Below are 26303 nucleotides of genomic sequence, written 5' to 3'. Positions count from 1 at the left end.
GTTACACTTGAGTGCACACCCAACGGACCTGACTTGGTTCAATATCCCGGGGCCTTCGTTTCGAGCGCAGCACATCCAAGAACAAAATATTGCAATTTTGATTTTCGATTGTACGCTTATAATTTTGTTTATTTGGGTTTTTTTCATAACCAGCAATGCATATTATATGTCACGAATAAGTGATAATTGTGTTATATTTATGTTTGATTTTTTGATTACATGTGACCTTTAAAACAAGACAAAAAATGCAATATGCCAATCGCATGTTACGTCATCAGACAACTATCAGCGGGAATGATGATTGCACTCTCCTTCATGTCAGTATTTCTTTTTTCACTGCAGGTGTTTTATCAAATAGACCATCGTCATTCAATCTAGTGTCAGCGATAATGTTCATTACTCAATGTTTACTAACGACAAGGAACTCGCACTGACGAGGGCGTGAGCAAAATGTTGACGAAGAAACTGTTTGTGTATGTGATACTTCTCAGTGTTGCTTTTTCTATTGTAATTTTCATCAATACGGGCTGGTCATCATCAGCTCAAATAACAAATTACACAAGGTAAGTAACGCCAGTTTCCTGATACGTACCTAGTGAGTGTGTAAGGCGCATGTTTGTACGTTCCTGTAAGCTACAAGGTACGGTACTATATGGAACATCTTTCAAAATTCAATCTGTTTGTTGAAATCATATCCCACACAGTGTTTGGAGCTATTGAGGAGTGGGTAAACATGGTGAAGTTACCGGGAACATATTTTCTTTATCAATCAATGGTTATTTCGTACTGAAGAGGCCACAGGCCTATAGTACATATGCATGATTATAATGGAGAATTACATTAATAAATACATTAACATTAATGTGATGAAACTTCTGTTCTATACAGCACTGCATAGTGAATGAACATGGCAAGATTTTGCAATATATTTTGATTTTTACTGCTTATAAGAGTAGAGAATTTCATGATGCTTGGATGGATATAGAAATATTTAACAGTTTCAACCGATATTTGACAACCCTTATGCTTGTAAATAAGTGCATTGCATATCTGACACATTCACCATAAACCACTGCATTAAATGTATGTAATCGCCAAGTGTACTTAGTGTCTTCATAAAACCAATACGTGCCTTTTGGGGCTCGGGGCGAAGCATATTTGGCATGCATGGTCCAACGCAAACTATTGGTAAAATACAATCCCAAATATTTATAGTAACAATCACAGTCTAGGTGTATACCCTTAAACAACCACTGTTCATCTTTAAAAATTTACCTCCTTTTTCAAAGACAACGGTTTTTGTTTTCTCCCTGTTTACTCTTAGTTTCCATTTATCGCAGAAGTGTTCAAGTTCATATATTTGGTTCTGGAGGCCTCTAACAGTACTTGAAAGCAACACAACGTCCTCTGCAAACAAAAGAAGGAAATTTTTAACCATTTCTGTATGAAGTCGTATGCCACTTGAACACTTAATTTCGATGTGAACGTCAAGCTCATTGATGAAAAATGAAAACAGGAATGGACCAAGAATACATCCTTGCCTTACACCAAGTTGTAATTCGAACGTTTCCGAAATGTTTTTATATTTTTAACACATGCCTTCACGGTTATATATATATATTAGACAAAGTTTGTTCATTCTGTTACTGAGACAATCGTAATGGAATAGAGACCAAAGTTTGTTAAGTTGGACAGAATCAAAGGCTTTCGCAAAATCTACAAACAGGGCATATTTGTTTCCTCCTATTGAATTCAAATATCTTTGTTTTATACTTTGTAAAATAAATACGTTGTCAATCGTAGTATACCCATGTCTAAATTCAGGTTGTGATTTATTTATCTTATCAATTCTATCTGCCCAGCTTATTAACTATGAAAGTGAAAATTTTACTGAATATACTCAGTAATGTTATTCCTCTATAGTTATTTGGTTATTTGCATCACCGTGTTTCAAACATCAACTACATGAATGGTAGAGATAAATGTGGAAAAAAGAACATTTTTTCTGTTTCCGGCCGTATATAGTCATACGTCTCTCTCCTCTGATTCGTCACAAGTGGAGTATGTTTGTCCAACAAGCAAGACAATGTGCCACACAACACCTCAGACAGTCTATGGACGTCAGTTAGTGTGTTGAGGAAGAGAGATGAACTTCTCGGGTCAGACTTGAAATCGCCCATGTCAATCGTCTGGATATTTCGACACTTGAATACAGACATTTTGGACTTCTGCCTACATACATGTCATGCCAATGTTAAAAGGAAATGATCAGAAACTAGATCTTCAACTCTTATAGCAGTGACAAGGTTACTGCTGTCATGACCCACCAGCCAGCCTAATATAAGATGTGCCGCCCATATGTATGAGTTGGTAAATCAACCATTTGATTAAGACTGCATGTTGACAAGTTGATTATCTTCTTAGTCGCTGTCATTTTCATTATTCTCAGAGTGAACATTAAAATCTCCGCTGAAGATGGTGTTAGGTTTAGATTTCTTGCTGACTAGACACTCAGTAATATAGATTCAAAGGAACTGAACACCTCACATGAAGGGTTGCAACATTCAATATCCAAACACCTCTTGAATATGACAGCAACGCCACCTCCTACTGAATGTGTTCTTGGAGAATGTGTATCCAGGGGGTGCCATCTCCTCACACTTTTGACTCATCGCCTGCCTACTTCAACCATGATTCAGTGACAAACAAAATGTCCAGGTCCCGCTCACAGATCTTATCCTGGATGATCAGAGTTTTGTTCCGTACAGACTAGGTTTTCCAAAGTGCAATCTGAAGTAGACTAGATACGTACCATGGGTGTACTTTAACAGGGTTGTCATTGCAAAGACAAGTGCCTGAGTTTACTGCAGTTGCAAATATACCACACGGTAATTGGTCTCTGTTTCTTCTTTCCTGCATTCACCCCTCGTCTGGTTGGCTTATATACCAAGTTGTCTGATAAGATGGAAACTGTCTTATTGTAAGTGCATAGAGAGTCTTTTGTTTTCATCAGTGGGTCTCATAACAGGCTAACATTTCCTGACTGAGTGACCTCTTGAGATGAGCTGGCTTTAGCAGTTCTTCATTGGTGTCCATTGTTATCCTCTGGACCTTTGCAGGGTGAGATGGCTGGTACGGCTTGGGTACTAACCAAAAAATTCACACGAGTTGCTTGAGAAATCTGTACAAACTTCACCATTGCACGTGCAAACAAGGTCAATTTTTAAAAAAATGTATGGAAAGAATAGTGAAAATCGTCCTTAGTTGAGAGCACCTGAGGTACTGCATGCCTCGTTGTGGTAGAAATTATTTCTGAGAGAAGAACGTCTGGAGATGTCAGTGTTCTGGTTACAGAATACACCCCCATCCACGGATGCGGCGGACATGATCGAACTGTTCTTGCAGATACACCAATGTTGCCTGGTACAGTACGGGCTGTAATGACTGTTGTCAAGAACCCGTGTCTGAGGAGTGCGGTTCTGATCCATCGCAGTTGTGGAATCGTAACCAGTGGTTGGCCACTTCGGTGATGGTCTTTACTTTGATCGGTTTGCTCAAATCGTCGTCATGTTTTTTTTTCTTTTGCCAAATGTCGTTTCCGTGTATGTCCACCCTCCTGGGTACCAAACTGAAGAATGCATGTAGTTCTCAATGTGTCATTTTGTCCGAAACGTATCATGTCGAACTTGTCCCAGAACAAACAGATGTGTTGTCTTGTTTCTGCTCTTCCTATGAATACATTAGCTGTAAATAATATACGTTTGGCTGTCTGGTAGCACTGAAAAGAATACTTTGAGATCCGAAAAGCATGTCATTAAAGGGTAAAGGTATATTTCTAAACCCCACAGCTACAGTTTGCCTTATCTGTCCAACTTTCCATATAAAAGATCACAGCACATTACTTGTGGAAAACGTGAAAAATCAGCTTTCTGAACAGTTTCATCGGAAAGCATTTTTGAAGCTAGTTAATGATTAAAAATGCACGTCTCTAAGGCTTGTCATGAGCATGCGTGTATGAAAGGTTATGACATAGTTATGCTTACCAGGCTTACGATGATACCTCTCACAAACACATGCAAATACTTTTCAGTTGTTCACCTGGTAAAGTGTGTCAGCATATGGTATGAGTCCAAATATGGAAGTGCATTGGACATCATTTTTACTTTAATCATCTCCAGTTTTCCCCAAATGTTCAAATTGAAACATAAACTTACCAGCATTTTAAACATAGTATTTTTGTCATTTTAAATTTTGACTACATTTTCCTGCAATCGCCAGCTCCTGAGGGATGGCGTAAATCCAGCTAGGGTCCATGCAGGTAGCAAGAGTAATGTAAGTCCCTTTGGTCCCTAGCATGGTGATCTACCTTCAGTTGTTGGTGATCTATAGACTATTTTAATCTTATGCGTAGTCCAAATGATGCAGTTAGTTTCAACTTCATATGCTAGTTTGAAATTTGAATTGCGATGCACTAGTTATTTTACCATACTTTGACGACGGGTTTTATAATCTATACAATTTCTTTGTAGTCATGTTTGTTCTCGTCAAGATATGGCTAAGATATTGTCGATATGACGTTAAATTATAACTCTAGGCTTCTAGGAACCTTTGTTTCGAACTAAAACCACGGACTCTCTTTATATTTATAGACTGCGTGAGGACACATTTCACCGTCTTCACCGTTGTCTGTTTTAGGACACATTCCACCCCGGGTCTTCACCGTTATCTGTGTTAGGACACATTCTACTCCGAGTCTTTACCGCTATCAACTTCATTTCAGAACAAATATATAACACCACTGCCACAGAGCAAAGAGGTTACATCATGCAAAACAAAACACAACAAAAAAACAAAAACAAAACAAAAAGCAAAAAACCCCAAAACAACAAAAACAACACAAAAACAAAAAAAACAACCAACAACAACAAAACAAATTAAAAAACAAGAAAACATACACTCACACAAACCCAGGATCAGTAAGTAGAGTTTGAATAAATTAGATAATCTATTGTGCATAAAAAGTCAAGTAAGACTATTCTACAGTCTCACCTGCTTATATAAAAGAGGTGATCTCAGAATTTTGGTTTTCATATTATACAATGTTTTATGTTATTCAGAGAATAACCAACAATAAACAGATCGGTAGAGTTATCCTGGAAGCATGTGAAATCCATCATTGTACCATAATGGAAGGCTACATATGATTTTTAGTTGTGCTTTGTGAAATTCAGGGCAGTGAAGATCTAGTATCACAAAATTATATTCGACGTGCATATTTACACACCAACCAAGTAAGAATGATTAATTACTTCTGTTTGCAATGTAGAATGGCTTTGTCAAAAGGTTATGTAATCAACTGCTGTTGTAGTGTGCATAACGATTCCATGGAGTGAAAATACCTGTGTGGTACCCAACACACTCTTACGAAACTGACAAATGCATGCGAACGCCTTAACGACTTGGCAATTCAGTTTGGATAAACGTAATTTATGGCTGCACAGATAAAAGAAACGCACTTGCAAGTAAACTGCCATGGCGCGTTTGGGCAGGAAATCGCTGTTAGATAATCCGTACCTCGAAATCCGTTATAAGCTCAGTATCGCTGATATGTGCTGACTCAACTGCAGAATGAATGTTTGATCCGAGATACATTACAAGATCGATACAAGAACTGTCGTATTGTGCAGTCACGTATGTGTTGCGGTGATTGCCAAAGGTAGGACAATCTTTAGACGTGCGTTCTTGAATAACATGCAGCCTCGAAAATGCTTCTTAGGGAAACTTTTCATAAAACTTATTTTTCACGGCCACAGGTGTGCTGCATAAGTCGATAAGTGTTTCAACATTTGCAGTGAAACTATAGACCATAAGCATGGAAATGTCAGTCGTCCTTACAGAAAACTCGTCCACTCCTCAAATTAGTCAATGTTCATTTGTAATATAACTGCTTCATACAACAGCGCAGTGGAAATAAATCTACAATATCCTACATAAACCTACAACATCCCGTATAATCCCATATCGGAATTATTTACACTTAATAGTCTAGATAATGGAAAAATCGTTCACTTTGTGATACAAGCAACAAACTGTGCACACGTGTTCACGTTGGTACACTGACTGAAAAAAAACGGGGACGCTCAAAATTCCAAGATGGCCTTCATTTGCATTGCACTTTCTTTGTTTCAGTTCATACGAACATAATTTCTCTCTGATTTTCAACGTATTTGTGTCTCAACGTGTTAATGAAGATATTGTTTAATGCTATGTAGCAAATATACATGCTTCCAACATACAAGATGGCCGCCACTTTTTCAGTACCGGCAAAGTTTTCATGATATTTCTTGTATTTTGATATCTAAACATAACAAAATCAAAAGTAGTCTGGATATTTGATTTTAATCATAGCACCTCAAAACTGAATGATGTAATAGGTTAAAAAACATTCATTTTGCTGAGAGAAATCCAAGATGGCTGCCACGTCGAAAGAAAAGCGATAATATTTCAAAGGCAAATTTATTCCATTACTCATTTCAAACCATGGAAAAATGAGATATGTATGTATGTATGTATGTATGTATGTATGTATGTATGTGTGTGTGTGTGTGTGTGTGTGTGTGTGTGTGTGTGTGTGTGTGTGTGTGTGTGTGTGTGTGTGTATATATATATAATCTCTGTGTGTGTGTGTGTGTATGTATATATATTGTTATTTTTTGTCGTAACTCTCGTCTATATTAAATGTTTGTAGTGCCTTAAGGTTTATATGTTAAAGGACCAAAACAGGTACGTTTACTCAACAAAAAAGGAAACATCATTCGCCACTCAACAATCTAAGATGGCTGACATATTTTTCAAGATGGCTGCTACTGAAGTTTTGGCTTTCTTCAGATTTTCTTTGCAGATTTCCATCACTATGGTATTGATATCTAAATGTGTTTTAAAGAGACATCCCTTAAGAACATTCGTGAAAATATTGCAATAATATAATAATTATATATAAAATGAAAATATTGTTTAAATATTATACACACTATAATAAATGTATCATATGATATATACATGATCATAATATATAATGAAATATTCGTGTTTGCTTTTCTCATGTTCGTGTTACTGCTAACAGTTCTTTACATGTTTTACCATATTCAGATAAATCCACCCACATAATATATTACTTGTCGTTTTTCATTAAAGCATTGTCCTGCAAGCTAAACTGAAGTGGAATTAGACATCTGGTGATAAGCATCTGCCAAAAAAGAAAATGATAACATAATTGTATAACCAGTGGCGGCCATCTTGGATTTTTGATTGGCCAGCGTTATCTTCTGAGCAGGGAGCCTATGGTGAGCACTCATGCCGTTAATGGTGCTTGTTTTACAAAGTGAACGATTTGGCCAATATTTGGTCTGAGAAATGAACATTAAGTGATGGTCCCAAGAAGATCTGGGTTGCAATTGATCTTCAGCAACCCATGCTTGTCTCCTCGTCACAGCAAAAATAAGCTGGTTTCCGGAACACTGAAACCTAGAAGAAACGTCATGGAAACCAACATTTCCAGTTGGTTTCCAGGGAGTTTCCTATAGTTTCATTGTGGTTTCCATGCAACTGAAACTGCACCATTTCAGGATGGTTTCCAGTTCGTTTCATTACCCACTCCTCCAAGCGGGATCCAGTTGGTTTCCATTTACGAGTTTATTGTAGGTTTCAACCTGGTTTCCATGTATGAGTTTTTTGTAGGTTTCAACCTGGTTTCCATGTATGAGTTTATTGCAGGTTTCAACCTGGTTTCCATGTATGAGTTTACTGTAGGTTTCAACCTGGTTTCCATGTATGAGTTTCTTGCAGGTTTCAACCTGGTTTCCATGTATGAGTTTACTGTAGGTTTCAACCTGGTTTCCATGTATGAGTTTCTTGCAGGTTTCAACCTGGTTTCCATGTATGAGTTCACTGTAGGTTTCAACCCGGTTTCCGTGTTGTAGTTTCCAACCTAGTTTAATACCTAGTTTCCATGAACTGAAACTTGCTCGTGTCAGCCCTTTACCCGGTCCTCCGGAAAAGATGTTGTTTCATGTCTCACATGTAGCAAATCAGGTATTTTATACAATTGCATAATGGTAAAAGGCTTCAGGATGACAAATAACAGAATAAAACAAAAATTCATTAAAAGTTTATTTATATTCAACAATATGTTTGTAAACAAATAATATCCGGAATATTCAAGTTAGTAAATGAAACAAAAGCAAGGGAATAATTAGCAGTGAGTACAGAATATTTTTCTTAAACACACTGTAGACCAGCCCATATCACTTGGCTTCCTAGTTTGAAAAATGTTAGCTCTTTCCCCAAGAGAGGAAGAACTGTGTGCTTCTTCTCCTCCGGCCAGTCAATCGTTTCACAGCCTTCCTGCTTTCCAGCTTCTGAAATTTAGAAAACAAACTATCAGTACAAACAAGCATTCGTCTACGATATCCATGGCTAGAGAAAAGAAAACTGTCAAACATTGCTTGAGGTGAAATACACTGAACCCCATGTCCGATAAGCGAAGAGATCAAAAAGTATAAACTGAGCATTTGACATCAAAAGTTTCAATCGCAGAACAGCGTATTGATATATGATAGAGTGCAGGGACATGAAGAAATTCGCCTTTGAAAGCCATAATTTATTTTCTGAATGTTACTTACAATGCACATTATGAGTATAGAACTACGATTTATCCGTTATTGTGAAAAGACATGTTTTCTTAACCAATAATGTGGAGTCATTCAGGCAGACAAGCTATGAATATGGGGTCACAAGCATACGCTGCAGCATAATGTGCTCCATAATATTTAAAACTTTTTAAGCTGGATTTTTCAAAGGATAAATTGCACATTGTTCATTTTGAAATTCCTTGAATGTACATAGAAAGAATCCAAATTAACTTGATATTTTAAAGGTTTCCTTAAAATTTTTAATCTCTGCAAGATGTAAAATGACTAGAATACGTTTACTTACTCTGAACTTTTTGCCGTTCTTTGTATACAAGCCGTGGGCCTCTGCTTTCCCCACACCTTCATAAGTGATCCATCTTGTTCATCCAAACCCATCAAAAAGCTTCTGAAAGGAGACATGTGCATGATGCATAACTATAAGTGAAACATGTTTCCAGTTGGAGGTTACAAGAATAATGACATGCGCCATGCACTTTTACTGATTCCTAGGATTTACATTTGGTTATGTTGTATTTACATTATGTACTGGACGGTTCAGGTCATACATACCTTTTGTATGTCAAAATGAGTTGGTCCTGGCTGCCTTCTTCAGTTTTTCCAACACTGCCCTCCTTTATGCTGGAAACGTAGAAATGCATCGATTCAAAAAAGTCAGGAACTTGTCATATTGCACTCTTGATAACAATAAAGTGTCGAATAAAAAGAATAAATATCAATTTGCAAAGTGTAGAATATGCTAGATGAAAAGAATCCAGGTCAGCAAATTCATATACTATTTTGGGTTGGCAATCCATCATTGTATACCCATATATTCTTTATATACTCTTCGTAACCTTTTCTGTGGGACTAACACAATCCACATTTCTTCATTCAGAGTTCGTTAAATCTTGATATGATAAGCATAACACTACTTACATCAGATGGCAAATCTAAATTATCTCATAAATCAATAATATAAAAATCTTCAATATTAGTTTGAAAACACTGTGAAATTTCAATTTTGAAATCTGGTCAGAGAATCCCTAACCCATAAATGCAAAATGACACACTATCCCCAACTACATTGTTTTCAAACGTGCAAATATCAAAAGCAATATGAAAAGGATTTCTTAAATAAATATTCGTATTTATAAATACGTTTGAAGTTATTTTGAGTCGTAACAAGCACATTAGCAATAATATACTAGAGATATTTGTGATTTATTTTTTTCTTGCAAAGATAATTTCTCATTCATTAACACATTGAACCATTTTAATCGTGTGTGAGCTGATCCAAATCACAGTAATATTGAGTTCTTGAATTAACCGAGTGCTGAGTGAAGGAAGCCATACATCTCTCTTGCTAAGAATTCGACACGCATGTGTTTACCGAGGCCCATCAAGTCTAAAATTTCATATGTATTGTAGTAGTTACTTATTTACGTTAAACATTCCGAGTAACATGTGCTATTGCTTATTTCAAGAAAATAACACTGTACCTGACCAGATCGTGGAATGTTCCTTTTCTCCCGCTGCGATCGACGACTGCTGCTGTTCTCAATTTTTCACGTATCCGAATCTCCAAAGCTTCTATTGTAAATCTCATTGCCATTCTCTTGAATCAGATAACACGGACAAACGTAGGAATACTGTGTTGACTTCCTTGTCGTTACTGGACATACCGGGTGAGAACTGCTTTCAACATAGTCGTCTCAAAACAACTTGGGATCAAGCGACAAAATGGCGGCAACTGGGCGTAGGGGCATTGTGGGTAATAAGAAATACCTGATCCTTTTTCGATTGGCAGGCACGAAATCCTTCTCTGACCCAATTTGGATGTGATTTTAAGACAAAGACTGAAAACGACTACTTCAGTACTTAAAACTGTTGCTTTTATAAAATGTCACGAGTTCGCGTGCCCATGGATTACCGGTTCATTACTTCCGGTTTTGTCTGTCAACACCTGACTCAGGTAAGTTCTATTGTTTTTACAGCTAGCTAATTTTGATAATAGGAGCCTGTTAAGTGGGGACTGCCCCAGTGAAGCCGACACACGAACCCCGACGCACTAATGACCTGACACTGATTAGTTGTCAAGTATTTGAACTCAGTGTCAAAGTATGCCAACTATAAATGCTTTTAACGCTAAACTTTACGCACTGCCTCAGTGTATCGTATAATTCACGTATATTCTGCATAAATATCATCATGTAAGTACCAAACTGACAATTGTTTTAATGACTTATACTAATCTTCCTAAATGCTTACACTCTTTCACATTCCCAGGAGTTGGCAGTCTATAGCCTATATATATATTGCATCATTCACCTTTTAATTATTAATATATATCTGAACTATTGCTATTGCTAAAGTGGCTTTAATTTTATTTATTTTTATACAATATTTTACTGAAAGGAATACAAGCCCGTACACAACTCAATGATCCAATAAGTTATAATTAATATATAATAAAAGTTTGAGCAATGTTTCTATGCAGAGTCAACTCATCTTTTATTCTTGTATATAGATATCACTGTTTTATTACTACTTTTCAGATAAAGCGTCTGATCCTCAATTTGACAAAGCAGACAACCGAAACCTGGACTTGTCCCATTCATCACAATCTAGAGAAACGGAACTAAGTGTGCCTCGCGCACACAGCTTGGCAAAGGCCATTTATAGCCATTCGTCCTTTCACCATTTGCATATTTAGTACGGTTATTGTGAAGTTTGTGTGCATGGTAGTTGGAATATGATGCTTCATTACATTACGAATAAACAAGAATGTGAAGGTAAAAAGTGTATAGTTTGTTCTTGTATCATCAGTTTGAAGCCACATTTATTATTGTGATATCCACAGAATGATGCGTCAACAATTTACTTTTGTTGTCTTGTTGTCATCTAAGCAATGATACGAATCTACTATTCCTTCCCCAGGCACATTCACATTGAATTATAACACCTCGTCAAAGCTAAGTTTCAGTCAGGAATGGAAACCAACACATGACCATAGCTTCGTGTCAGTTTCCATCACCGGAGCTTAGAGTATCCATTATGGATTCTATTTGGAAACTAGGTCACCCAGTTTTACTCAATGGATACCAACTGGATGTCAGGATGGTAAACAATTTATGTTACTTAGTTCAAAACAGCGCAATGGAAACCAACATGAAACTACATTTTCTACTTTTATGTTGGTTTCCATTTAGTGAGATCTGAGAGTTGCAAATTCCAGGTATGGAAACCAACAAGAAACCCCCGAACTTAGTTTCAGTTTGGTTTCCATTTACAGAAATACCAAAATCACATTTCCAAAATGGAATCTAGTTGGAAACTCAGTTAGTGAGTTTCAGGGAATGGAAACCAACTGGAATCCGCAATTACACACATTACGGATGGTTTCCAGGTTTCTGGAAACCAAGTCATTTTTGTAGTGCGTGAAGCTCCGTGTTTAACGGCGTTAGAATTGATCTTCAGCAACCCTTTTAATTCAGTTTAACGGGATCGGGAGGTGAGACTTGCTGACTTGGTTGACACATATGATCGTATCCTAATTACTTAGACCGATGCTCATGTTGTTGATCAGCGGACTGTCTGGCCAAGACTCAATTATTAGATCGCCACCATAAAGCTGACCTATTATTGAGTGCTGCTTAAAGCAACACTGAAAAACAAACTAAACGCTCTAGTATCAGTCAATCTGTTGACATGGGCAAGATCGCTGAATGCACCGTTATGCTATCGCAGATAGGTGAGGTCCAATACGGTCAGATGACAAATCCAGTGCAACAAGAGTGCGGTTACTAGCAATTACAGTTAGGCTTCCTCTTGAGCTTGACCCTGAAGGTGTCGTGTGTCGCCTATAAATGTCGACTCTAAATACTTATGCAGTTCACAGTTCTATTACTGTCTATTTGCAATTTGAAATTAACTACTATCGGGCGTATAAGCCATGAACAAAGAGCCTGCTAAGCATATGCTTGAGTGCACATCCACTGGCCCTGACTGGGTTCGGTATCGCGGCTGCTTCGTTCCGAGGGAGGTAAACAAAATTTGTACTTTTGATTTGCAATTATACGCTTATAATTTTGTTTTTTTTGGTGTGTTTTCTTAACCATGAATGCAGTTTATATATCATGAACAAGTTATCACTGTGTTTTAATTATGTTTGATTTTTTGGTTGCATGTGACCTTTAAGTAAAGAAATAAGAGGTCGGTTGTGCAATATATCGTAGGCATTTGTTTATGAGTCATTTGAAACATGCGCAGAGGTTTGGTAGCTGTTCACGAGAAACAAATCGGGAACGTGTAGTGCAAATCAAAATAGGAAATTGACCATGCGTCATTTTTGTCACTGCTTCGTCTAATTTGGAAATTTCCTTCACATGTCCACCATCAATGTCTATCTTCGATACAAAATATATTTAGCACCAGTCGTGTGTCGAGCGTTAAAATCGTGATAAAATGAGCATGTTCGATGTCTGCGTTGTCATTAACCGTTAATCTGGACACTATTGAGAGCGCTGATAAGATAATGCTTATTATCGTGAAGGAAAGGATGGATTGAGCGAATTTCGAGACCTCTGTCGGACAAATTGGAAGAAGTTGAAAATCTGGAAACAGGACATGAACGATGTCATTGAAAATTTGACGTGCTTTCCTTTCAATTTGCAGCTTGTAAATTAGTGCCGATATCTTCCGTCTGAAGTCCAGAAATTTTACTTGCTGTTAACTTTGTAAAATTTACGTCGATTTTGACAGATCCCCATACCACTAATGAACACTGAAAACTAAAACTAAAAACTAAAAATGAAAACCTTAATAGAAAAACAACAACATGGGGGCTGTGTCAGTCATGAAATACCAAAGACGAGGTAAATCTTATTGAAGGCAAAGCATTTCAATAAGTAAGCCGTTAATTATGTCACCTGAGAGCAAGCAACAGGAATAACGACTGCACAAGCCTTCTTGACAAGGCTTTGTTGCCGTTCACTGTAAGTGATTTACCACACAGGCGATCAATAGTCGACGTACCAGTCGGCAATGGTCATTCTACCCGCTGACGGAAGGTTCAGCAAACATGTTTATGAAGAAATTGTATGTGTATCTGATACTTATCAGTGTTGGCTGTTCACTTGTCATTTTCATCAGTGTGAACAGGTCATCAGCAACAATCTATTTTAAGAAGTGGTTCCAAAGTTGCAAAAGGTAGTGTCGCTAGTTTCTTGATTTTAAAGACAGTAATGCTTATGTTGTGTCATGCTGTGTATGTATGCGGGTAGGTATATTGTGCTTGTATGTGTCTGTGCGTGCGTGCATGTGTGCGTGTGCTGTTGAATGTTGATTTGATCACACTGGCTTAACAAGAAAGTCGCCCAAACCGAATGTTCTTCACAGGAGTCAATTTGTTTTTATATAGATGTAAACTTGAACATCGTAAAGTGAGTAAGAATTTGGGTTGTATTCTCAGTTACTGAGTGAGTGAGTGAGTTAATATTTAACGTCACATCGGCAATATCGCAGCCATATTGTGACGAGAACATATATGACAAAAAAATACATATGGATATTATGAAGAACCTGTCTACGAAGGACACTAAATTATCACAGTTAGTATTAAAACTAGCATGGAAACTTAAAAAATGATAGTATCACTATTTGGACAGTGGCCAACAACAAAGGGTAGATCACCATACCAGGGACCATGTGGACTTACAGTACCTCTGCTACCTGCATGGTCCCTGGCTGGATTTACACCATCCCCTCAGCTGTTGGCGACTGTATGCAAGATTAGCCACAAATTAAAATGACACATATTCTACGATTAAAAAAAAATGGAAGATTCAATCTGACTTAAACCGTTTTGGGACTTACGTACCCTCTCAGGAGGACGATAATTTTACGGTACTTCAACCCCCTTCGAGGATACAGCCACTAACAATCTTAGCTGTTTATTGAACTTCCAATCATAAAATACTTATTTATTTACATGTCAGTCAATAAATTCAATTCTTTTAAAAATGCAATAATTAAATGAGAACGTACGTTACTAAAAAGGTCCTTCATAGTTCTTGATTTAAAATAATTGTCCCATGTGATGGAATATTCAACACAGGCAAGTAAGACATGCGTGACCGTGATGATTTCATCACAAGGGATGCAGAACGAAGGAGCCTCATGCGTATACCTAGTGTGGCCAATACGACATCGTCGTAGTATGACCTCTTCAAATCTAGGCCAACAACCCAAGTAGGTGTAACCAGCATATGGTTTTATTGCATGTAATTCATTGATACCTACTTGGGTGTCCCACTTCTTCTGCATCAGATCACGAATGTAAGATCTAATTGTAGCTTTATAATCAGAGATTTGTTTAGCGCTGCCTTAGCAGCAAGGTCAGCCAAAGTGTTACCAGAGATTCCAACATGGCTGGGTGACCAACAGAAGACGATGTCGTATTGGCCAGTCGCAAGATAGTTATAAAGTTCAACAATTTCTATTATGAGTGGATGTTTACATGCTAGGTGTTTAATAGCCTGAAGGCAAGAAAGAGAGTCTGAATAGATTATGTACTGTTTATGTTTAGGATGTCTTTGAATATATTTAAGAGCTGTTAATATGGCGTTAGCTTCTGCAGTAAAAATAGAACTATTATCTGGTAATCTGGAAGATATTGTTCTGGATCCAATGACAGTGGCACAAGCCACTGTGCCACCGTCCTTGGACCCATCCGTAAATAAGGATATATAATTGCTATATTTATGTTTCAATTGATGATATTCTTGTTTGTGTTGTAATTCATTAGTTTCTGATGTTTTAAATGTAGTTAATGTTAGGTCGACTCGTGGCCTAACCATCTACCAAGGAGGAGAAGAAAGAAGACGGAAAGAAGCTATGTTTTCCAGCTCAATGCCAGCCGAAGAAAGAAAAGGTTTAATTCTGAGCCCGAGACGACTTTTTGTTGTACAAGTCCTAGTAGAGAGGATTGAAAACACAGTTATATGCAGGGTTAGATTCGTTAGAGTATAGCTTTGTTATATATTGTAAATGATGAACAGAATCTAATAATTTTAAGTTGCTGTTGCAGGCTCCACCATATACGATGGAGCCATAATCAAGTTTAGAACGGACAAGTGATCGATATAGATGGAGGAGGGTAGCTTGATCACCTCCCCATTTCGAATTTGATACCACTTTCAACAAATCAAGTGCTTTCAGGCATTTAGTTTTCAGAGATTTAATATGAGGCAGAAACGTTAGGTGTGAGTCAAAACTTAATCCCAAGAACTTGGCCTCCTTGACAACTTTAATGGGAGTGCCATCTAGAGATAGTTCAGGGTCTTTATGTGGTTTATATTTACGACAAATGTATGCAATTAGTTTTGGATTTAGAAAATTTAAAGCCATTTTCAAGACACCATTTATTTATTTTGTTTAAGCACAACTGCAACTGCCGCTCTATGGTATTCATATTTTTACCACGACAAGAAATATTAAAATCATCCACAAATAACGAACCATCAATAGAATCATTTAAAACTTTCGATAAACTATTTATCTTTATACTAAAAAGTGTGACAGATAAAATACTGCCTTGTGGAACACCCTGATCCTGATTGTAATGATCAGACAGGGTAGGACCCTCGCGGACCTGAAATTGTCTATCATTTAAAAAGTTGGCTATGAAAAACGACCTCGCAAACCGAAGTCATGTAAGTCTCTTAAAATAGCATATTTCCAGGTTGTGTCATATGATTTGATTTTTCTAAATCAAAAAAGATAGACACAGCGTGTTGTTTATTAATTAGTGCATTTTTAACAAATGATTCCAAACGCACCAGGTGATCGAGAGTACTTCTATTTTTACGGAAACCACATTGTATATCAGTGATAAGGTTATGAGTTTCCAAGTACCAAACAAGTCGATTATTTATCATGCGTTCCATGGTCTTGCAAACACAGCTAGTCAGTGAAATAGGTCGATAATTAGACGGATCGGTATGATCACGTCCAGGTTTAGGTATTGGTACTACTATAGCGTCACGCCATGAAGACGGAAATTTACCTGAAGTCCAAATATCATCAAAAATAGATAAGAGTGCCTCTAAACAGGACTCTGGTAAGTGCTTCAGGAGCTGATAATGTATGTTATCAGCTCCAGTAGCATTGTCATGAGCTTGATCAAGAGCAGTATGGAGTTCATGAATAGAAAATGTTTCATTATAATCTTCCCCATTATCTGAGTTGAAATTAATACTTCTTTTTTCTTGTTGTCTTTGATACGTTTGGAATTTAGGTATATAATTAGAAGAGGAAGAGTGTTTAGCGAGGGTTTCACCCAGTTTATTAGCAATATCTGATTTATCAATAAGCAATCGGTTTCCATGTCTAAGATGATGAACACATGATTTAGAACCTTTACCCTTAATTTTCTGGACCATGTTCCATACCTTGGACATGGGTGTCCGAGAATTTATTTTGGATACATAATTTTGCCAAGATTGGCGTTTGTTCTGTTTAAAAGTACGCCGTGCTTTAGCATTTAAAATTTTAAATTTATTTAAATTATGCACCATAGGATGGCGATGGAAATAATGTTCTGCTTTTTTCCTTGCCTTCCTAGCTTGTTTGCATTCATCGTTGAACCATGGTTCTCTTATGTGTGGAACTGCAGAGGAATTTGGTATACACTCATCAGCTATGGAATTCAGTTCCTCAGAAAAGCATTTAATAGCATCTGGAACGTTAATAAAACGTTCAGGTTTAAGTTTTTCAGCACACAGTGTTTCATATAAAGCCCAGTTAGCCTTTTGAAAATTTCGTCTTGATGATGGAGGAACATCGGATGGAGTTAGAGCTTTTGATACAGTAGGAAAATGGTCACTTCCAGAGAGGTCATCGTGGACTGACCATTCGAATTCATTTAGTAGTTCTGAATTTGTCAATGACAAGTAAAGAGCAGAATAGGTTCCTGTACCAAGGTATAAATATGTGTTGGAACCATCATTGTAAATACATAAATCATTGTCAGAACAAAAGTCCTCCAACAACTCACCTGTAGTGTTTATATTTACACTACCCCAGAATGGGTTGTGCCCATTTAAATCTCCCATTATAATACAGGGCTTCGGGAGTATTAGTATTAAGTGATACAGGGCTTTGAATAACGTTTTGTCTGACTAAAAAGGATGACCCGCCAGTGGTTCTGTCACCCGGAGGTGAAAAACAATGATATGCATTAAAATGACGAAGGTCAAATGTATTTGTTTGTTTTAAATACGTCTCTTGGAGACATATCACTGAAGGTGTAAAATCTTGGACTAATAGCTGTAATTCATGTAAATTAGTCTTCAATCCTCTGCAGTTCCACTGTACAATATTATTGGAATAAACTATCTTTTGGGGGGATTTATTGGGGATCTACCCCGCACTCTTTCGGAGGGCGACAAGCTATGTGCCCTGGGATGGATGTGATCCGATACATCCATTTCCTCAAGTGATCCAAACTTGTTAAACAATTTGATTTTATTATCTGACCCCTTTGGTGCTCGATTGATTTCGAAGTTTCTGGCCTTGTCTTGAATTTCGATTTTACAGTTTGTTTATCATTTCTATCAGACTGTGAAGGAGTTGTAGTCGAAGGAGATATACATGTAGTCTTTTGCGTAGACTGAGCTGTATCTGTCTGAGTAGACTGTTCTGAGATAGACTGTGGAAGATCAGGTGAGACAGACTGAGGAATATCTGAATGTACCCATGTTAGATCAGTCTGACATGAGCTTGACGAAGTTAGTACTGGCGTAGTTGTTCCTTGTGATAACGTTTCAGATGTTTTTGTGACAGAGGCGAAAGTTTCAGTGTGCTCAGTAGATTGTACGATCTTTCTTTCTTCAGCAAAACTGACGTTCCTGGAGAATTTCACTTTGTTAATTTCCATTTGCCTTTTCCAGATGGGACATTCTTTCGAAAAGGATGAATGATTTCCTGAACAGTTTGCACAGTTTTTGTGAATATTGTCACAATCTTCGGTTACATGTGTATTCTCAGCACAGTGAGCACATGTAACAGACAATGTGCAAGTATTAACACCATGTCCGTACTTTTGACACTTAAAGCAGCGCAGAGGATTTGGAATATATATGTCAACATTGAGATTGCAGTAACCTGCTTTGATTGACTTTGGAGGTGTTGGAGCTGAAAATGAAAACAGATAAGTGTTGGTTTGGACAGTCTCATTATTTCTCCGTGTTGTGAAACGTTTTACGAAAGATACTCCTTGATCTTTCATCTCGGACATTATATCGAGCTCAGTCATGTCTGCTAGAAGACGCTCACGGTCTCGAACTATACCTTTGCTTGTATTCAGTGTTCTGTGGGCAGAAACTACTCCGACAAACATATCAGTTGATAACAGGTTGGTAGCTTGTTGTTTTCTGCTACATTCAATCAGCAGTGAACCTGATCGCAAACGTTTGATATCTTTCACCTCACCTGCAATGCCAGAGATGCCTTTTGAAATTGCAAAGGGATTTAATTTCAAAGGAGTCTTGTCAAGTGTCTCAATAATCAAAAAACGTGGCCAGTGATCAATTTGTACAGAGGGTCGATGCTGATCGTCATTTTCCAATTGACGTTTGGTTTTTTTGTTAGGGGTTTAGTAATCCATGATTACTGGTATATTGGTTCGTCATCCGAGCTCCCCACCCACCACGGAGTATCACAAGGACAATGCTAAAGCAAGGGGGCCTCCAGCTTTCAGCACCAAGGATACTCGGATGATATACTCCAGCAGAAGAATCAAAAGATTAATAATTCCACCAGATTGGCCCATGAGCCACCGCCTTCTGGCATTGGACTCTAGGCAAAGTTCAGAACAACATATTTCAAATTACAAATGTTTTACACAATAACGCCAAGACTAAAGTACACCAATTCCAAATGATATTTGTGCACTGATAAATACAAGTATAATCCATGCACAGGGCTTGGCATGACCAGCCGATTGGTCGAACCGGACCCATTCGACCACCCGTCTAGGCGAAGTCAGCGCCAAAGTTGTGTATTGAGCAACAGGAACACGGTTGTAAGCTCCTATTGCTCTCAACCACCAGGATCCCCTCCTCCGCCGACACAGGGCTGCAACCCACGGCAAACGGGTTGGTGGACCAAATATCCCCCCGGGTCCACTACGGGGGTGTCGGCGAGCTCTTAGCGTTACCCAGCACCCACCACGAGGAGGTGGCTCGCCACGGGTGCCCTCATTTACTGAAAGGCAGTGGTAAATATGATTACATCTAAGGAGTATTATCTTGATAATTCTTTTTTCTCAATCCCATAAGTTTGCAGAACGTTCAATATATGTTATGTTTGATCAATATTGACCACATCTTCACTTCAGTTTGTTTGCCCCATATAATGGTAACAAGGTGAGTTTAAACACAAATGTTTTACCTATCTGCAGCAGTGAAATGTAAAATATGACACGTGTTGTTATTTGATCCGTAACGCAACATTCATGCATGCCCGGCTGTGCTGTTTTGATCCCTCATCACCACCATGTGTGCATACATAATCAAGTTGTTGAGTATTCAATATGTTTACATTTTATTCTATTCCTAGTCATTTTTATGAATGCACCTTTCATGAAGTCTGGTATGTGATTAGTAGTGTGCATACATCAGTGACATCTCGTTATAGCATGTTGTTTCACTTTACTCTGTTGTGACATAGGCGCTATGTGATACAGAAGTGTGTCATTATCTATGCTTCACGACTATACAGCGATTGCCTGTCACAGTCACACCCTAAAATGGGGTTAAAGTGTTGAAAAAAGTATTATTGTCCTCCTGAGAGGGTAGGTAAGTTTCATTACTATGCAGCGATAGCCTGCCTCAGTCACACTCTAAGTTTTAATCGTAGTTATTTTGTCATTGTAATGTATGGCTAAATCTCAGCGTAAACGCAAATGGCTGAAGGAATGGCGTGAACCCAGCTGGGGTCCATGCAGGTAGCAAACGCAAGTGGCTGAAGGGATGGCGTGAACCCAGCTGGGGTCCATGCAGGTAGCAAACGCAAATGGCTGAAGGAATGGCGTGAACCCAGCTGGGGTCCATGCAGGTAGCAAACGCAAATGGCTGAAGGAATGGCGTGAACCCAGCTGGGGTCCATGCAGGTAGCAAACGCAAGTGGCTGAAGGGATGGCGTGAACCCAGCTGGGGTCCATGCAGGTAGCAAACGCAAATGGCTGAAGGAATGGCGTGAACCCAGCTGGGGTCCATGCAGGTAGCAAAAACAAATGAAGTCCCCACCTTCAGGTGTTGGCGATAAATAGCCCATTTTTATACGGTATTGTCCAAATATAGTTTCCTGTTTTCAAAGATATATGCTAGATAGATTCTTCAACAGTTTGTTAACATTTTACTGCCCTTCATTAAGACGGTTTTATGTAATATATGTAAGTATTACGTATTGAGAACTAATTTTAGTCACGAAATGTCTGAAATATTGCCGATGTGACTTAAAATCTTAACTCACTCACTCACTCAACCTCAATAGGGATAGCAGGGTAGCCTAGTGCATGAAGTGTTCGCTCGTTAAGCCTAAGACCCGGGTTCGATTCTCCACATGGGTACAATGTGTGAAGCAGATTAATGGGGTCCCCGCCGTGATATGATTTTGAACAAATTTTAAAAGCGGCTTAAAACCATACTCAATCGCCCTCAGCCACAGTACAATGACAACAATGGTATATAAATATGAAGAGAACACAAGTTCCTCTGTATGTTAATGTTACCCCCGTGCATTTCTAGTAATCAATCCCAGTAATAAAGAGAAAGTGTTCTCCAACAGTGGATATAGTCATTTCAGTCACTTTATTGAAAATTCCTTACACACATGTTTACAAGAACGGTTTGTACATTATATGAAATTCATTTGGACGATGAAAATCAATCAACGAAAAGCGACGGTAAACAATTTGAGAAACGCTGATGGTCATATAAAGCTACCACGTAATGATAAAGGGATAACAGTATACATAACATAACTCTTGATCGCCAGCAAATAAAGGTACAACATTCAGCTGAGTGCCATCGGGGCTTATCGTACCTTTTCATTAAACGATGTCAGTTTCCATTTCAGGTTCAAGAAAAATTTATAGGTCAGAAATCAGACATGTTACACACATTCCCTTTAAAATGTCTTCGACAGCATCAATGACGTCCACGACAGAACAGAATCTTACAAACATATAAAGGGAGACAGGTGGATTGTGCTCACAACGATCTCTCACCCTACTCCTGACGTCCAGTTTCTGGTCAACATTTCTGGATGGAATGTTGTGGTGGTTGGTGATACCAAGACCCCGGCCAAGTGGAGGTGAACATAACTGACTTACATCAATCATGACAAAGATTTATGAATCAATAACCAACTATAATCGCAATATTGCTGATGTTTATGTAAACTTTGAACTTACTCAATCATTTATAGAGTTGACTATAACAATTAGTGTCATGGAGGAAAGCGACTTAGCAAATGAGTTAAAATCAGATCCACCTAGTGACCAAAACAGCAACCACAAAGGTGTGATGACAGTAAGCATCCTGGGGATGCATGTTTAAAAGTTGGTGAATCATACATAAATAATGTAAAATTAATAATTAATAATTAACAAAAACAACATGAACTAACTGGGCAGCACAGTATTTACATGTGGAATCCATAACAATAGACTGCATACAGAAGCCAATAGGGATGTACAAGCCAGGCGAGTATGAACATGTTTATGCAGGTCGTTTGATGTTGATGGCCTCTCTTAATTTTCGTTTGGTGAAGTCGGGTTGCTTGGTGGTCAGCAAGAACAAGAACAGAGCCAGCACTGATAACATTTTCCATCCTCTACTTTGGCAAGTCTTCACACAGAGAAGCAGACTCCTGAAGCAACGAGCCAGCATAGAGACCACATTCTCCACTTCACGAACTCTAAACAACCTTCTACAGGCCAACGGGCGTAGCTACTCCAAAAGCAGAAAATCCAATCCCAAGGGTGTTGTCTACAAAACTGACTGTAACTGTGGACAATCGTATGTCGGCGAAATCAACACCAGAGTGAAAGAGCACCAGGCATCAACAAACGACAACGAATCAGCCATATCAGAACACATTCAGTCCAACCCCAATCACCAAATCAACCAGACAGAATACACACTACTGTCCACCAACCAACTCGACTTCGCCAAACGAAAATTAACAGAGGCCATCCACATCAAACGACACCCACACCGGATCAACAGAGATCAAGGTTACTTCATCCCGTCAGCATATGACGAACGCATCAACCAATGCTAAGTGCTTGTAACATGTCCCACTCTCCAGCTCCGTCCCACCCACTGGCCTCTGTATGCCACCAATTGTCACTGGCCTCTACATGCAATCCCTTGTCCTCACATTGCTCCTGTACTTCCATATCACCTGTCAATCATCCCATGAACTTGTATAAACATGTCCATACTCTCCTAACTTGTACATCCCCTTTCTGTATGCAGTCTATTGTTATCGCTTCTACATATAAATACTGTGCTGCCCAGTTAGTTCCGTATATATATATATATATATATATATATATATATATATGATTCACCAACTCCTAAACATGCATCCCCAAGATGGAAGCATCGTCGAAACAATACTGAAAAATATACTATACTAGTATATATGAGACACTAAAATCTTATGGTACCCTATAAATCAATGTTACAATATCATTAAAAGAAATCTATATACCACCAGCAACTCAAGATTCCATTGCGATAAAAATAATTAATGCTGAATCATTTCTCCGCAGATTGCCAAACTGCACGTATTTAAGCTTAGAGGATCAACAGAAGCTGCCTTTCGAGACAGTAGGTTTTCTTCCTAGAAACAGCTACGCAAGAAAAACAGTAGGTTATCTGTACGCTATATCTAATGGGGCCCAAATGATATACGAGACCGATGATGACAATCGACCACAAGACCTGCTCAAGAATTTCGTCCAAGAAAGAACAATGTGGGGATTGATCTATAAAGGAGGATCATTCTTCAATCCGTACAGACATTTTGGACAACCAACTTTGTGGCCAAGAGGCTACCCTCTTAGTTCCATTGGAGAAAACATCTCTACTGAATATGTACTGAATCACTGGAAAACTCCATCTATTCAACAAGGTGTAGTCAACGGTGACCCAGATATGGATGCCATTTTTAGGATGACCCGGACACAAACTCATTCTCAGCTTAATGTGACTTTTGATGACAGAGCTCCACCAGCAATAGTTGCAGCTGGGGTGTTTTCTCCTTTTAACTCCCAGAATACGTTTTTCCTCTATGATGCATTGTGGGCTCTCTTGATTCCAACTACAACCACGTTCAGAGTATGTGACATCTGGAGAGGCTACTGGGCCCAGAGACTTCTTTGGGAGATGGGAGGAAACTTAGGGTTCTTTCCACCAAATGCATTCCAAAAGAGGAATTCACATTCCTACATAAGAGATGCTGTGAATGAAAAGGATTTGTATTTTCAAACTGAACGTCTTGTCGCCTTCCTTCGAGCGTGGACATGTGAATCAGACAAACCATTCTTTGCCTGCATGACTAAACTGTCAACAGACATGGCACATGAGCAGTTTTGGAAGATGGCAGATGCAGACCTCATTCACGTCTGGATCAAAGACCTGAAAGCTCTGGGATACAAGGAACCAAGACGAATTCCATTTGGTTCACTTCAAAATGGCGCTCAAGTCACACTAGATTCGAAACTGCCAAAGGAAACTCGCGTGACAAATCAACAGGTCAATGTCACATTCTGGGCCATTGAACAGACACCACCTCAAGTATATTCCACAGGCAAGGTATCACTAAATTTTGTCTCTCCCATTACTGAAATAGCTTCTTATTGTAATAATAATACCAATCGTTCGTTTAGCATGTTAGAACTGAAAGGTCTCAATCAAATACACACATATCCAAACCTTTTATTAATTGTTGTCTTCAACTTCCCTCACTATGCCAACCTGGCGATTCTTGAGACAATGTACAGGTCGCACTTCCCACACATTATGTATTGTGGAACTAACAAAGATAAATTTCAAAACTACTCTGAGCCTCTCCATAAACATTTGACCTTTCTAGAGATTGACATTGGCAATGGATGGTTTGCTCAGAACTGTCTTATACAAGCCATGAAAATGCAGTACGCTGTTGATGGATATTTGTACATTGGTGACGATGTATTGCTTAATGTGTGGAATATTCATACCCTTCCTCTTGACAAACTCTGGCTTGTCAACTCATCGGTTTTTCAACCATCTGAAAAAACGAATTGGGTGTGGTTGGGAAATCCTAAAGTTGGTTTAAAAACGTACCAGACTGCCATTACCGCTTTGAAAGTGGTAGACGTGCATAAGTATAACGCTTTCAAACAAATGACATGGAAAAATTCAAAGAAAAATGATTCAATATTTTATGGTCCATCAGACATTGCTTACGTTCCTGCAAGCTACAAAGATGAGGTACAGTACTATATGGAACATTTTTCAAAATTCAATCTGTTTGTTGAAATCATATTTCACACAGTGTTTGGAGCTGTTGAGGAGTGGGTAAACATGGTAAAGTTACCGGGAACATATTTATGGTATGATGGAAAAAGGGATCATTTTGAAAAGTATTACAAAAAGCATAATGTTTTTCTTCATCCGGTTAAAGTATCTAAATTAGATTCTATGCCAGAAGGAAAAAGGTTTTTCTGTGATGAATTCCTGCCTTCAACGTTGTATGACTAACCTGGAGAAGAATTTAAAACCAAGTTTATTCACCTGGTTAACAATCAGGTGATGGAGTCTCCTTTGTGTGTCCTAAACATCTTGTTCTCTGAAACAGTAGAGATCAAATAGAGATTAAGAGGGATAAAATTACAATAAGTCTTGTGTGTTTTTACCAATGGTGACACCTAGAGCCCAAAACGTTCGATTTCTACGCTACACTCTTTTTGATACACTGTGCCATTCGATTATACCTTTAATTTGCACTTTGGCCTAATGATTTGTTATGACATCTTATCTTCAAAGAATAAGATATACGTTTTCAGATTGTATTCCAATGGTAAATATCTAAAATGATTTTGATCTCACTGACACAGACCATACAAAATCTGTATGTAAATAAAAAAATAATTCTTTGTTGAGTTTCTTTCAGGATGTAAGACAGTGAGAGTATGCACTGTTTGTTTTGTTTGTTGTTTTGTGTGTATCTTTTATTTTTGATTTTTGTATATATTTTGTTTGTGTTTGTTTACACATTATTGCTGTATTTGGAGGTTACTGATTAGAGTGTTAGAAGTCTCAATAGTCATACATTTCATTTGGTTAGATAATATGACAGTTTGAAGTGACTGTCTTGTTAAGCAAAGCATGTACATAGCTGTACAAGTTAGTGTGATTATTTGAAACTTGTGTAAGAGACATCTTGCTTTATATATAGCTTTAAGGGGTACCTCTTAGGTTCTTCTTCGTCACTTATCATGCCTTTAAGTGCTCGATGTTGTAAATCAATAAATCTGCTTGATTCCTCAAACAC

At 38.2% G+C, this 26303-nt stretch overlaps 2 protein-coding genes across 3 annotated transcripts; one reads left to right on the top strand and one right to left on the bottom strand.

Annotated features, from left to right (window-relative positions):
* Positions 1-367: 367 nt before the first annotated feature.
* Positions 368-26303, top strand: LOC137282374 (uncharacterized). Its single transcript, XM_067814118.1, has 3 exons — positions 368-563; positions 21900-22067; positions 23536-26303. The coding sequence occupies exons 1-3, from the start codon at positions 451-453 to the stop codon at positions 25508-25510; spliced, it is 2256 nt and encodes a 751-aa protein (XP_067670219.1). The 5' UTR covers positions 368-450; the 3' UTR covers positions 25511-26303.
* LOC137282373 (uncharacterized) lies at positions 8153-10437 on the bottom strand. Of its 2 annotated transcripts, none has more exons than XM_067814116.1 (4): positions 10190-10437; positions 9261-9329; positions 8995-9096; positions 8153-8417 (listed from the first exon to the last, which is right to left on the bottom strand). In XM_067814116.1, the coding sequence occupies exons 1-4, from the start codon at positions 10300-10302 to the stop codon at positions 8393-8395; spliced, it is 309 nt and encodes a 102-aa protein (XP_067670217.1). In that variant the 5' UTR covers positions 10303-10437; the 3' UTR covers positions 8153-8392. The 2 variants fall into 2 exon arrangements, with proteins under 2 accessions (XP_067670217.1, XP_067670218.1); XM_067814117.1 differs by having other exon boundaries at positions 8995-9093; positions 10190-10301.

Source organism: Haliotis asinina, chromosome 4 (assembly GCF_037392515.1).
Source record: "Haliotis asinina isolate JCU_RB_2024 chromosome 4, JCU_Hal_asi_v2, whole genome shotgun sequence".
In the NCBI taxonomy this organism is placed as follows: Eukaryota; Metazoa; Mollusca; class Gastropoda; order Lepetellida; family Haliotidae; genus Haliotis; species Haliotis asinina.
This window is presented reverse-complemented; position numbering and strand designations above follow the sequence as displayed.

Excerpts from the sequence above, each read along its gene's own strand:
- LOC137282374 (XM_067814118.1), top strand. The coding sequence starts at position 451 with ATGTTGACGAAGAAACTGTTTGTGTATGTGATACTTCTCAGTGTTGCT. Across the intron at positions 564-21,899 it reads CAAATAACAAATTACACAAG|CATCAATGACGTCCACGACA; the intron begins GTAAGTAACGCC and ends TGTCTTCGACAG. Across the intron at positions 22,068-23,535 it reads AAGACCCCGGCCAAGTGGAG|ATTGCCAAACTGCACGTATT; the intron begins GTGAACATAACT and ends ATTTCTCCGCAG.
- LOC137282373 (XM_067814116.1), bottom strand. The coding sequence starts at position 10,302 with ATGGCAATGAGATTTACAATAGAAGCTTTGGAGATTCGGATACGTGAA. Across the intron at positions 9,330-10,189 it reads ACATTCCACGATCTGGTCAG|CATAAAGGAGGGCAGTGTTG; the intron begins GTACAGTGTTAT and ends CTACGTTTCCAG. Across the intron at positions 8,418-8,994 it reads AGAACGGCAAAAAGTTCAGA|AAGCTGGAAAGCAGGAAGGC; the intron begins GTAAGTAAACGT and ends TCTAAATTTCAG.